Source organism: Protopterus annectens, chromosome 10.part0 (genome assembly GCF_019279795.1).
Source record: "Protopterus annectens isolate FY-2018-M chromosome 10.part0, PAN1.0, whole genome shotgun sequence".
Taxonomy (NCBI): Eukaryota; Metazoa; Chordata; order Ceratodontiformes; family Protopteridae; genus Protopterus; species Protopterus annectens.
In genome coordinates this window covers 21,043,923-21,057,458 of record NC_056744.1, presented here as the reverse complement: position 1 = coordinate 21,057,458, position 13,536 = coordinate 21,043,923, and the positions used below count along the sequence as shown (strand labels likewise).

At 41.7% G+C, this 13,536-nt stretch overlaps 1 protein-coding gene across 5 annotated transcripts in view; it reads left to right on the top strand.

Moving 5' to 3' along the window:
* RECQL5 (RecQ like helicase 5) overlaps positions 1-13,536 on the top strand; it is a 1,160,282-nt gene that overhangs the window by 710,392 nt on the left and 436,354 nt on the right. For all 5 annotated transcript variants that reach the window (XM_044084963.1, XM_044084964.1, XM_044084962.1 and 2 more), the window contains exon 6: positions 13,140-13,213. In XM_044084963.1, coding sequence (XP_043940898.1) covers positions 13,140-13,213 — 74 coding nt within the window. The remainder of the gene's footprint in view (positions 1-13,139; positions 13,214-13,536) is intronic.

Here is a 13,536-nt window from a genome sequence, read left to right as displayed (position 1 = left end):
CCGCTTAGCTGACGAGGTGGTGCTTCTACCAGCTCTGGCAGGTTAGTAAGTTTTCTTATTCAGAAACTTCAATTTCAACCCCTATTTTTTTCCATCTAGTTTAGTTTTTATTTAAAGTATTCCATTAGTTTAAATCGGGTCCCCTCTTGTGTTAGAATTCCCTTCTTAACTTTTAGGCCTTTGACCCTCTCCCTCTCCTTTCCCTAGTCCTTCAGTGTGACTGGATTTTTATTTTGGTTAAGGGTGTGTCTGTGTGTTGTGTTTGTGTTCACTCAGCTTTTTAGGATGTCTAAAGACTCCAAGGTCTCAGGCTTCAAGAAGTGTGATTCGTGCTGTCAGAAAATGTCTCTGACAGACTGTCAAACTTCTTGTGTATATTGCCTGGGACCTTTGCACCTGCAGGACTCATGTGCTGTGTGCCATGCATTCAGCCCTAGAGTCCCACAGGAACGCAAAAATAAGTTGATTCTTCGTGGCTTGTTAAAGCCTGAAGGCCCCCCGACCCAGTCTGCATCGGGGAAGCCTTCTAAGACTTCCAGACCATCGGCTCCAGTTTCAGAGCCATCCCCTGGAAGCATTAAAACGGCTTCGACATCGGCTCCGGCTGGAGCCGATGTTTCCAAATCTTATACCATTACCTCGGCTCCGGCTGGAGCCAAGGTTGACAAGACTCAGTTGGCTCCGATAGGCTTATCGAAGCCACCTTCAAAGAAGAGGTCTAGGTCCCCTTCCATCGGCTCCATCCATTCGGCTCCGGGATCCCCTCTTCTGTCGGAGCGGAGACATAGGTCTCATTCCTCTCAGTCCTCCAGGCTGTCCGACCATGATTTACAAAGGGTGGTGAGTAGACTTCTCAAGCCCGAGGCACTGGCCCAAATGCTGCATAGCCCTACTCAACAGCCAGCGGCTATTTCCATCCCTGATTTTATTCCTCCTCCGACTGCTTTGAGTTCGGAGCCGGGGCTCATCGGAGCTGTGGCTGTCGGTGCTTCAGAGCCGATACCTTCCCATTCGGCTCCGTCGTCTGGTCCGATTTCCTCTTTGGAGGGATCTCGCCGCCAAGCTTCCCTTGTGGGCTCCGAGGGGGCGAGTGGCATCAGACACTTGTCCGACGCCGTTCTCCCTCTCGGAGCGTCGGCGCTGGTGAGTTCGGCTCTGACATCGGCCTCGGACCCATCCCTGTCGGTGCCGGGGGGGGTTCTTGTCTCTTCGGAGCGGGGACCTCCGACCTTGGCTGAAAGGGGCGCCTTTGAGGTCATGCGGAGTGTGCTAGACCCAGTGTCTACCCCACAGTCGGCTCCGTCAGCTCCTCCCTCTTCAGTGCCTGCGGTGATTTCTACCCATCCCCTTGTATCAGACCACAGAGAGCCAGCTCCTCAGGTTTCCCCATTGGGAATTTCCTCCTCTTCCGAGGCCTCTCCTGATCTGGTAGGAGAACCCCCTCGGAAGAGACAGTGCAAGAGGAAGCACATTGACTCCCCTGAGTCTATCACCTCTGACACTGACTTGGAGGAATCTGAAGGTTCCCCTCGGTCCCCCTCTGAGGATGTCTCCTTTGCTGACATCCTTGAAATCCTGAAACAGAGGGGGAACTGGCCCGCCCTTAACCCTTCAGAGGATGAGTCAGTTTACCTTGAGGCGTTCGGCTCTCGCCCTTCCACCTCCTGGGTGTCCCCTCCCTTTGACCCCCTTATGGAAGTGGTGGCAAGGAAGGCTTGGACGGCCCCTGATTCAGTGGAACCTACCCCAAGGAGGCCTTCAAAATTTATTACTGCCCCTAAGGAGAAAGAGTTTCTATCTAAAGGTGTCTCTGTTGATGCCATGGTGGTGGCCGCAGCCACTAAGAAGGAGTTAGCCGATCCTTCGGTACCTGTCCATCTTCCTAATAAGGAGTCTAGGACCATGGACAGGTACAGTAAGCGGATGTTTTCATCAGCGACCTTTTCAATGCGGTCGCTGAACTACTTGTGTCACTTCACCTGTCTCCAGAGAGATTTGCTCAAGGATATGGGTGAGGCTATACAGGATCCAACAGCTGAGGGGTTCCAAGACAAAATGAACTCCCAGTTGGCAACCCTGAATTCGATTGTTAACTCCTCCATGCGGCTTATCTCATATGCTGCTGTTGGGGCGAGTAGGGCCGCAGGCACAGGTGTAGCTTTATGACGTCACGCCTGGATGCGGCTTTGCAATTTTGCGGAACCTTTCAAGGCGTCCTTCACCAATTCCCCTTTGATGGCTCAACATTGTTTGGTCCTCAGGTGAAGGATACATTGACTAGGTGCGAGGTGGAAGGTAAGACTCTCTCTGCCGTGGGAGTCCGTTTTTCTACCCCTTCTAGACCTTATCCAAAAGGTCAGAGGGGAGGAAAAATGTGGTTCCGCAAACCTCAGGGAGTCTCATCTGATGCACAAGGTCGATTCCCCTCTAGAGGCAGAGGGGGGAATAACAATAGACGCCGCCCTAGGGGCAGAGGAGGTCCGCAAAACCAGGGTAGCAGAAAAACTTTCTCTGATAAACCCTTTCAGCATCTCTGAGGAGCTGCCCGGCTGTCCACCTTTGGAGGCAGTCTGGGGAAGATTATCACTGTACCCAAAAGCCTGGCTTTCCCTCACCCAAGACAAATGGGTACAGTCAATCATATCCGAGGGTTAAAAAATTCCCTTTATTCACATCCCATCCCAACCCGAAGGATCCCTTCCAGACATTCCATCCAGTCTAAGGGAACAAGCAGCACTAGAAATATCAAAGCTGCTGTCAAAAAGAGCTATCCAACCAGTCCCAGCAGACCAGCAAGGATCCGGAATCTACTCCAAATTCTTTTTGGTACCAAAAAAAACAGGGGACTGGAGACCTATACTGGATCTCAGCAAGTTAAACAATTATATCAAAAAAACAAAATTCCGGATGGTCACGCTACAGTCCATTCTACCCTTCTTGGGTCAGGACAATTGGATGTCCTCGATAGATCTTCAGGATGCGTATTACCATATCAAAATGCACAGATGCTCCAGGAGGTTTCTCCGCTTCAGGCTGGGAACCAGTCACTACCAGTTCAGAGCCCTGCCCTTTGGTCTCACTACAGCCCCCCCCCCCGAGTGTTTACCAAATGCATGGCAGTGGTCGCGGCTCACTTGAGACGTCAGGGATTCCAGGTGTTTCCATATTTAGACGACTGGCTCCTTTCCGCCACCAACAGACATCAACTCCTCCTATCCAGAGACTTCACCATCCAAACTTGCCAAGCTCTAGGCATTTCAATAAATTTCGAAAAATATGCCTTGTTGCCTTGTCAATCTATTACCTTTATAGGCGCCACCTTAGACACACTAAATCTTTCTGCCAGACTTACAGAGCAAAGAGTGTTAGATATCCGCAAACAAGTTTACCTTCTATTACAATGCAACAGGATAAAAGCCAGGGTAGTCTTGAAAGTATTAGGACTCATGGCAGCTACTATCACCCTTCTCCCCTTAGCTCGTTTCCACATGAGGATCCTCCAATGGATGCTGTTTACTCAATGGTCCTTCCAACAGCTCCCGATGTCTCACATCATACTAATAACTCAATCATGCAAGAATCACCTGTCTTGGTGCATCACATCACCTCAAGTTCTCCAGGGCAGACCTTTCATTCCCCCCCCCCAGTCACCACGGTGATAACGGACGCCTCCCTGATCGGGTAGGGGGGGGCATTATCAGGGCAGGACAGTCCAGGGCACGTGGCAACCTTTCGAGTGCCACTTGCACATAAATGTCTTAGAGATGAGAGCAGTGCTTTTAGTGTTGCAAGTCCTTCAGGACTCTCTTCCCACAGGGACTATTGCAATTCAGACAGACAACATGTCCGTAGTGTGGTACATCAACAAACAGGGCGGAACCAGATCCTACCCCTTATGTCGAGAGGCACTCAGACTTTGGCAGTGGGTGATTTTTTCTCAGCGTTTTCTGATAGCAATGCACATTCCCGGGAAGTCCAACGTGATTGCTGACAAGTTGAGCAGGGCCATTCTCATGCCCCACGAGTGGTCTCTAAAGAAATCAGTGCTGGAAGAAGTCTTCCAAAGAGGGGGCCAGCCTTGCTGCGATCTTTTTGCTACTCCCCAAAACAGCAAGTGTCACGACTTCACTTTCTTCCCGTTACCAGGCCATCCCACCAGAGATGCTGTAGTCCACGATTGGCCCCGGGGACTTCTGTATGCTTCTCCCCCTTTTCCACTAATATCTCAATTAATTCAGAAAGCTATCGCCTTGAGAGTTACAATGATCCTCATTGCCCCTTATTGGCCTCGACAGATATGGTTTCCGTTCCTCCATCATTACCTGTTGGAGCAGCCTTGGCATCCGGACCCAGTGCCAGATCTGTTGACCCACCAGTCGGGCCAGCTGCACCACTCCCTTCATTCTCTCAACCTCACAGTGTGGTTTCTCCAATTCTGACCCTAGCCAGGCTTCCCTTAATCTCTCATTCAGTCCAAAACATCCTGATAGCCTCTCACATATCTTCTACCAGGAAGATTTATAATAGTAAGTGGAAACGTTTTTCCTTCTGGGCAGCATCAAAAAATATAGACCCCTTCACGGCACCTATCCAGTCTATCCTAGACTTTCTGGCAGAGCTCTTTCATTTACGCTCTTCTTCATCTACCATTAGAGTACAACTAGCTGCTATATCTAATTTTCATGTAGGTGTCTCAGACTCCAGTATCATGTCCCATAAGCTCTGCAAAGCCTTTTTAAGAGGTGTTTTTCTGCTCAAGCCCCCAATCAAAGATCCCCCACCTCAATGGGACTTGAATTTGGTTCTGGCATCCTTGATTCTCCCCCCTTCGAACCAGCGGCTTCATGCCCTCTTAAGTTGCTCTCATGGAAAACACTTTTTCTAGTAGCCATAACTTCAGCTAGAAGGGTATCTGAACTTCATGCTCTGTGCAGTCGTCCTCCTTACTTAGTTTTCCACAAAGATAGGGTGTCCCTCCGGACTAATCCGTCCTTCTTACCTAAGGTTTCCTCTGAGACAAACCTGAACCAAACGATTGATCTCCCTGTCTTCTTCCCTGACTATTCCAACAGGTCGGAACAAAAGTTTCATTTTCTAGATGTTCACCGCCAACTTAGATATTATTTAGACAGGACTAAACAGTTCAGGAACTCTGATCAGCTTTTCCTTTCTTATGTGGAAGGGAAATTGGGCCTTCCAGTTACTAAAGTGCCCCTTTCAAGATGGCTTACCTCTATAATTACCTTCATCTATGAAATCAGACATCAAAAACTGCCTTCAAGACCTAGAGCTCATTCAACTAGGGCATTAGCTACATCTGTAGCTTTTCAGGACAGGCTGCCAATAGATTCCATTTGTGCAGCAGCCACTTGGGCTTCCCCACATACCTTCATTTTGCATTACAAATTGGATATGGCCTCCAGAAACATTGCCAACTTTGGATCCACTGTTCTCAAGAGTCTGTTCCGATAGGCCACCCGGAATAAGGTGCTAGGGACGCGGTCCCATCCAACAAGAATGAAGGCGAGATTGACAACTTATCATTAAGAAGTTATGTACCTACCAATAACGTTCCATGTTAGTTGTCTTCTTCTCGCCTTCTTTCTTGCGTCCCACCCTCCTTCCCCCTAGCCTGGACAGACCGATAGGAAATTTTGAGATCTTCCTTTGGAGTTTTCCTTCCCACATGTTCTACCACCTCTTTTCCCCTTTTATGTTTGTGGTAGCTTACATTCAGGTTTATATAGAGGTGGGTTCTTTTTTCTCCATACTGTGGAGACCAGAAATGCGTGGTTTAGCTATCAAACGAGATCGGAGTAGTTACCGCCTAGCATTGTGGGATATAGGGGAGCCTCGAGCCGGTGGAATTAGCTCTCGAGCTTTAGTATTGGCTGAGTCGGAGACGAGGATCGGCTCCGAACCCATCCAGCAAGAAAGAAGGCGAGAAAAAGACAACTAACATGGAACGTTATGGTAGGTACATAACTTCTTATTCTGTCAGTGTAGATGACTGCAATTAGGGGAACAGAGAATAGGCAAGAGGGGGCTGGAATTTACTGGAGAAAACTGGCAAAGGAACCAAGGCATTGGAAACAATTAACCAGAGAGTAAAATATTATAGAATGGGAAGATGCCAAAAAGACATTTGGACTGCAGGACAGAGGCTGCCTTCCCTATCAGGGATTGATATCAGAGTGTAGGCAAAGAGAAAGGGATAGATGAATCCTAAGTGAAAGACCTGCTCTGGTTGAGTTTTTAATTGAATATAGAACAGAAGCTGTTGTAAAAAGGGATAATTTATAGGGCATGTGAAATATGTCGGCAATAATGCCTGACAGGGTGTGGGTTTAATGTGTATTTAATGCCTGCCCAGGGGTGTTCTGAGGCCAGAGTGCCTCTACACCCCTGGATGGGAGTTAATTACACATTAGCACACACCCTGGAGGGCATTATTCCACTTAGAGAATGGGCTGTCATTAAAACTGTTGTGTTTTACTTGCTTATTTATATATATTTTGTTACTATATTATTTTTTATGTATTTTTGATGTAAAATAGCTCCTCTGCATAATGTTTCAAAGTTGCTGTAGTGTATGTAAATGGTGATAAAGGAAACATTTTACATCCAAAATATATCATCTTTTTTTTAAATATCTAGGTATTTGCTTTATTTTTTGGTCCCTTACTGCTAAAATGTGTAGTTTCTTGCCAGTCATTGGGGATTGAAGTCACTAAATAATGACATACATTTGACTTTCAGACTTTATTTTCTTCAGAAAATTTGTGTTAACACAAATCCTCATATAACTTAGTAATTTATAAGTACATATAAAAATTATTCCTATTTTTGAGCATTTGTTCCCCCTTTATTTCAGGCTTTATCCAGATTTCGCGAGCTAAAAGGTCAAGAGGTAGGCAAACCTCTCCTGCTGTCAGTGGTCCCATCATCTCACTGTGTCTCCCCATCTCTCTCTCTCTCACACACACACACTCAATCTCTTACATTTCAGAAAGATGCATTCTAATACAAGTCCTTTTATTGAAGGAACTTTGTGATTTTTTTTTTTCAAGTGGAATGTGTTCCTGTTTTGAGCCTTTGTTCCTCCTTATTTATCCAGTTAACTTAATCTAAGAGGTGAGATGTACATAAACTCCCCAGTGATGCTGTTGCTCGATCACTCTCATGCTTCACTCACTCTCGCTGACACACACACACACCGCTTTCATGTACACAAACATATTCACATACACAGAAACAAAAACACAAACAGAAATATATACATACAGAAACATAAACCTACACCCGCACACTTTTTTCTGTTGTACATCGTTTTTACACTCGATAAACAGCAAAAGCGCTGCTTAGTGAGTGTAAAATAATGGCTCGATCAAACTAAGTCACACTCACATGCACGCATACACTCACACACACAGACATAAACATTCACACTTTTGTTTTGTTTTTTTAATATATTTTACACTCACTAAACAGCAGAAGTGCTACTAAACAAACATAAAGTAATGGCCATTCGTTTTTTTCAATCAGAGCTCCAAGGCAGTTTGATATGCAGCCATGAAGCGGCGGACTCGTTTTTTATCTGGCATTACTTGTATATTAATACCCTGCTGGAGATTGTTCGTTCTCCAGTCAGGGTGCTGATGTACAGTTTGCCCATTCTGTAATGTATGGATAACTATTGGAATCAGTCAGAGGAGGTTAAAAAATTGGAACAAGATTCAGTAAGCAATTCCCAAGGAAACAATGGAAGGACATGCATGTGACTCCGAAATATGCAACCAAGTGTGGAAGATTTATGATTTTTGTTTGGAAGTGTTTACATAGGTATTTTTCTCTCCCAATCAGACTCCAAATATTTTTTTCCTCGAGTAGATGGCAAATGTTGGAAGTGCAGTAAGGAAGAAAGAGGTAATTGGGAACATATGTTTTGGGAGTATAACGAGTTGGCAGACTTTAAAAATTCCCTACAGAATACTCTGTCAAGAAATATTGGGTGAGCAAATGGATGTAACTAAGGAAATTATTTTTTTTTTGTGCTGGGATACAGGGGCTGAATTACCTAGACATAGTGAGCCCTTGTTAAGTTTAATTCTGGTGGCTGCCAATAAAAAGTAATTACTAGAAAATGGAAATCAAAGTCTAAACCAAATGTATTAAAGTAGTGAATATTTTAACAGAGATAAAAGAACTGGAGATGGGATCTTTAAAAAAGGGTAGAAGCAAATTACATAGAAGAAAAATGGAAATTGTGGGAACAATTCATATAGAATAATGGTTTGGGCGATGAGTGAGATTTAAGGGAAGGCAGGAATTGATCAATTTGTGTAATTTTGAATTGATTATAATTGTATAAAAGAAATATGTAATGTAAAAGGTATGTAACTGTGAACATGTTAGCATGGTTTGTTTTCTTTAATATAAGTATGTCTTTGCCTATGAAGCGATAATTCAATAAAGGTGCTAAAAATACTTTTTTCTTAAGTGTTGAAGGGTTATCTCCTTGCTGTTTGGACCCTTTCATGATACTCTTTTAAGGAGCTAGTTTCTTTACATTAAAGTGGTCTTTGGTATACCCTTTTTTGCCAAAAAGCATAATTATGCTATCATTTTTTTTTTTATATTCATAAATTATTTATGGACAGATCAGTGAATATGTTAAGTACTTTTGGAGGGTATGTATGTTTATGATTCAGATTCTGCATAATTTTTTATAGGAAAATTTCTTATATTTAAAGAAGCTGTCTATTATGTTTGAAGCCATGTTTTAGAGGAGAGAGTTTTTTATTACTATTTTTATTATTTTAAGTCAAAATGTTTACTGCAGTTTATACGTTTCTTTGGGTCTTATCCAATTTATACAGTGTGCTGAGTATATTATATTAATTTACTATTCTTTCAAAAACGCAGAATAGAGCTAAAATCTTAAGTTCTTAAACAAGGTTCATATGTTGCGCATTGACCAAAGTAGGTACCTGTGCAAGTCGTACTTAAGTACTTTTGTGTCTGTGTTTGACATACAGTGGATATAAAAGTGTAAACATCCCTGTTAAAATGCCAGGTCTTTGTGATATAAAAAATGAGACCACAATAAATTATTTCAAAACTTTTCCTACCTTTAATGTGACCTATAATCTGTACAATTCAATTGAAAAACAAATCTTTTAGGGGAAAAATATGTTGTTCTTTCAGCTTTTCCCAGTAAAAAACATACAATAAACTGGTTGCACAAGTGTGCACACCCTTAAACTAATACTTTGTTGAAGCGCCTTTTGATTTAATTACAGCATTCCGTCTTCTTCAGTACACACCTGCCATCAATTAGAGAGACTGATTTAACCCCAAATAAAGTTCAGCTGTCCTAGTAGGATTTTCCTGACATTTACGCACTTGCCTGCTACAGCAAAATCCATGGTTCGCAGAGAGCTTACAAAGCATCAAAGGGATCTCATTGTTGAAGGGTACAAAAAATTTTCCACACCATTGGGTATACCATTGAATACAATGAAGACAGTTATCAAAAAGTGGAGAAAATATGGGACAATGACATTGCAAAGAACTGGACGTTCCTCCAAAATTGATGAAAAGACGAGAAGAAAATTGGTCAGGGAGGCTGCCAAGAGACCTACAGCAACACTGACGTAGCTGCAGGAATTTGTTCAAGTACTGGTTGTGTACTACATGTGACAACATTCTCCCGTATTCTCCATATGTCTGGACTGTGGGGTAGGGTTGCAAGATGGAAGCCTTTTCTTGCACACAAAAACATCCAGGCCCTGCTAAAATTTGCAAAACAATACATCAAGTCTCCTAAAAGCATGTGGGAAAATGTGTTATGGTCTAATGAGACCAAGGTTGAACTTTCTGGCCACAATTCCAAAAGGTATGTTTGGTGCAAAAACAACACTTCACATCATCAGAAGAGCACCATATCAACGATCAACGGTGAAGCATGGTGGTGGCAGTATCATGCTTTGAGGTTGCTTTTCTTCAGCTGGAACTGGGGCTTTAGTTAAGGTGGAGGGAATTATTTACAATTCCAAATACTCAGTCACTTTTGGCTCAAAACCTTCAGGTGTCTGCTAGAAAGCTGAAGATGAAGAGGAATTTCACCTTTCATCACGACAATGAACCCCAAGCATACATCCAAATCAACAAAAGAACGGGTTCACCAGAAGAAAAGTAAAGTTTTGGAATGGTCCAACCAGAGCCCAGACCTAAATCCAATAAAAAATCTGTGGGGTGACCTAAAGAAGGCTGTGCACAAGAGATGCCCTCGCAATCTGACTGATTTGGAGCACTTTTGCAAGGAAGAGTGGGCAAATATTGCCAAGTCAAGATGTGCCATGCTGATGGACTCCTACCCAAGAAGACTGAATGCTGTAATCACATCAAAAAGTGCTTCAACAAAGTATTAGTTTAAGGATGTGAACATTTATGCAACCAACTTATTGTACGTTTTTTATTTTTTATATTTTTCCCCTAACAGATTTGTTTTTCAATTGAATTGTACAGATTGTAGGTCACATTACAGGTGGGAAAAGTTTTGAAATGATTTATTGTGGTCTCATTTTTTTATATCACAAAAACCTGGCATTTTAACAGGGATGTGTACACTTTTTATATCCACTGTATGTAACATAGATTTTATTTTCGTAGATGTTGCAAAAGATTTTCTTTCAAAAGTCTTTCTGTATAAAGTAATTACTGATTTACATTTCCTGTCAGAGTTGGTAACATAATTGTGGTGCAGTCACCATTTTCTTTAGTACTTATTTAATTTGCTTTTGTTTACTGAGAATATCCTTCTGTGTACAATGCTTATTTTCAGTGGAGGTCCAAGGAGAAAAGCTCCAAGAAATTGGTAAGGTCTGTCATGACATTGCTTCCCTGATGCTAGCAGGCAGCATATGATGGTATGTTAATGCAATATGCAGTAACAAATTAGATGTACATATACATGTCTCAGTTGTTTAATTAGCCTACAGCTGTTTGGTATTATCATCATTCGTCCTGCTTTGTTTCTATGTCCTAGGCAAGGTACTGCTTAGTTTCTACACAGATGTTGTGATTTACTGTTACTATGACCCTTCACATTAATGGTAATATAGGAATGCAAGCATACTTAAACAGTAGGGTTTTCAAGAGTGAGACCAGTGTAATAATAAAGCCCCCCCCCCCCCCCAAAAAAAAAAAAAAAACATTTCAAAAGAATAGAGAATTGTTGCCTTCAAGTTACTTCAATAGACAGTGAAACTTCTCTGGTAGTTCTTTCAGCTGCTGCATTGCTGGAAAAAATATTGCTTCGGTTATAGTACTGCCATATATCATTTCCACAGTTTCATGAAATGCTATCTTATGGTAAGTGAAAAAGTTGGAAAATGTAATTACAATATGGCTGCCTCCCAAGTAAAGGATTCATTATAAACATATTTGTCTGTAGTTTGCAGCTTAAGTATATACCTTTTATTTTATTATGGACTTTATATAATCTTGCTTTATAGTTAGTATAGTGGTTCTAAAGTAACCACTTTTGGATATTGCCATTTATTGCTAATAATAGGCAGATAAATTAGCTCTGACAGGGACTGTAAGGTTATAAGTTGATTAGATTGTAAGTATACTCCTGCTTTTCTAATCATTTTAATATAGCTAATATTTCTTAATTTGAGATTACACTATATTTTGTACACTGAAGGTTTATTTTCATTAAGTTGCACTGCCCTTAACCACAGGTAAAAGTCTATTTTATATATACTACTCTCTTATTTTCTAGGGTAAAATAGTTTTACTTTGAGTATGGTAGTTATATTTAGGGACATGGGCAAAACAAGTCTTTTAAATCCCCCGGACTCTATTGTTAGAATTGTTTTATTGTTTTATAAAATGGTTATTTATTTTGTGCTCACAGCTCATGTTGAGCACTTTATTTTCATTATATTTGGTGTGATTATAAAGGACATGCATACCACAACTACTCCTCCCTACAAAGGAATATTGTCTCATGAATCAAATAAGGAGTGGAGTAGTGCAGGTTGTTTAAGAGAGCATCCCACCTACATACATCAGTACTTAGACTGTGTGACCAGTGTTGGTTCATCACAAGGAAGATGCCATAGTTTTCAACTTCTTGTCCAGTAATATACAGAGATAGGGTGGTTATACTCCGAAGCATTAATTTATTATTGTGACCTGTTCTCACAGCCCTACTGTTATGGTAACTGTACTTGCAAAGAACTGTGCTTTTATTTTACTCTTCAAGGAAAGCAGAAGAATTGATGAACTTATAAATACACCTAGAAAATTATTTTATTTTTGTTTTTTTTTGTTTTTTTGCTTGTTTTTGTGCATAAGGTCATTGTCCATATCAAGATGTGCTATAAGCAGTATTAATTTCATAACTGATTATTCGCCATTTCAGCTCAGAACTGAGAAAGGTACCCACTAATATACAAATTCTGTTCGACTGGCGTAAGAATGTGGCTTACCATCTGTTTGCTGTATTCCTTGAAGAAGTGTCAGCTATTGATTTCTGCACTAACTCTTGCTGTAAATTTTTCAACAGTGTTAGCAGAGGACCCCTTCTTTAATTCATGCTCCTTCTGACTTCTGGTTGCTTCTGACAATGTTATTGTCCCAAGAAGTCAATCTGGTTATTTTCTGGGACTGGATAACTACTGTCTTCCTTTACAGCACAGAGATATAGTCATCCTAAAGTACTAGTTTGAGGTTTTAGTTCAATGCTTAATTTTTCTGATTATGTTTTGTACTTGTTGCCATCAGGGTTGGAGGCAGTATGTATTACTGCACTGTTTTTTTTTCAGACTGCAGCCATCTAATCCATTTTACCTTTTTTGCAGGTAACATTACGGCCTTGTTTGCAGTTTGTAATGCTTTTGGTAGGCAGAGTGGGAGGAGCCAGATTTTAGCCTTTATAGCTATCCTTGTAAGGTAGCAAATATGCTGATAAATATGTTTGCAAACAACAGACATCGCTTCCTTTCTGGAAAAAAAATCTAGTTGAAAATTGTTTTAGTAGGCAGCATTATCAGACATAGTCATCATAGTCTGGACTTGGCTGCAGGTATTGAGAGCCATGTCTTTCACTAGTGTTTATGTTTTAGGCCCGGGAGCACTGTCTGAAGATGCTGGAGGAAGCGCTTAACAGCAATATGCAGAGTGCATCAGAAGAGAGCAGGTAAGCTGTAACAGTACTACTGCCTGTGAAAGTGGGGCATCCCATTGAAGGTACATAATCCATCTCTTGTCTTTCATGCTGTTGCTGGTCATTTCATAAATAAAGATCACTTTTACTATTAAAAAGTATAAACAGATGATTTTAGAAATAAATCTGTTTATTGGTATGCAAATGCTGTTTGTCAGTATTTACTTCACTTCAGCATTTTAAGTTATCCATTTGTTCATAATGCACAAAAAGTCATCCTTTGCTGTGAAAGCAGGAGTCTTGTGTAGTGTTTCAGTTCTCTAGATTTCCATTCTGTGCTGTTTCTATTCTTGCAG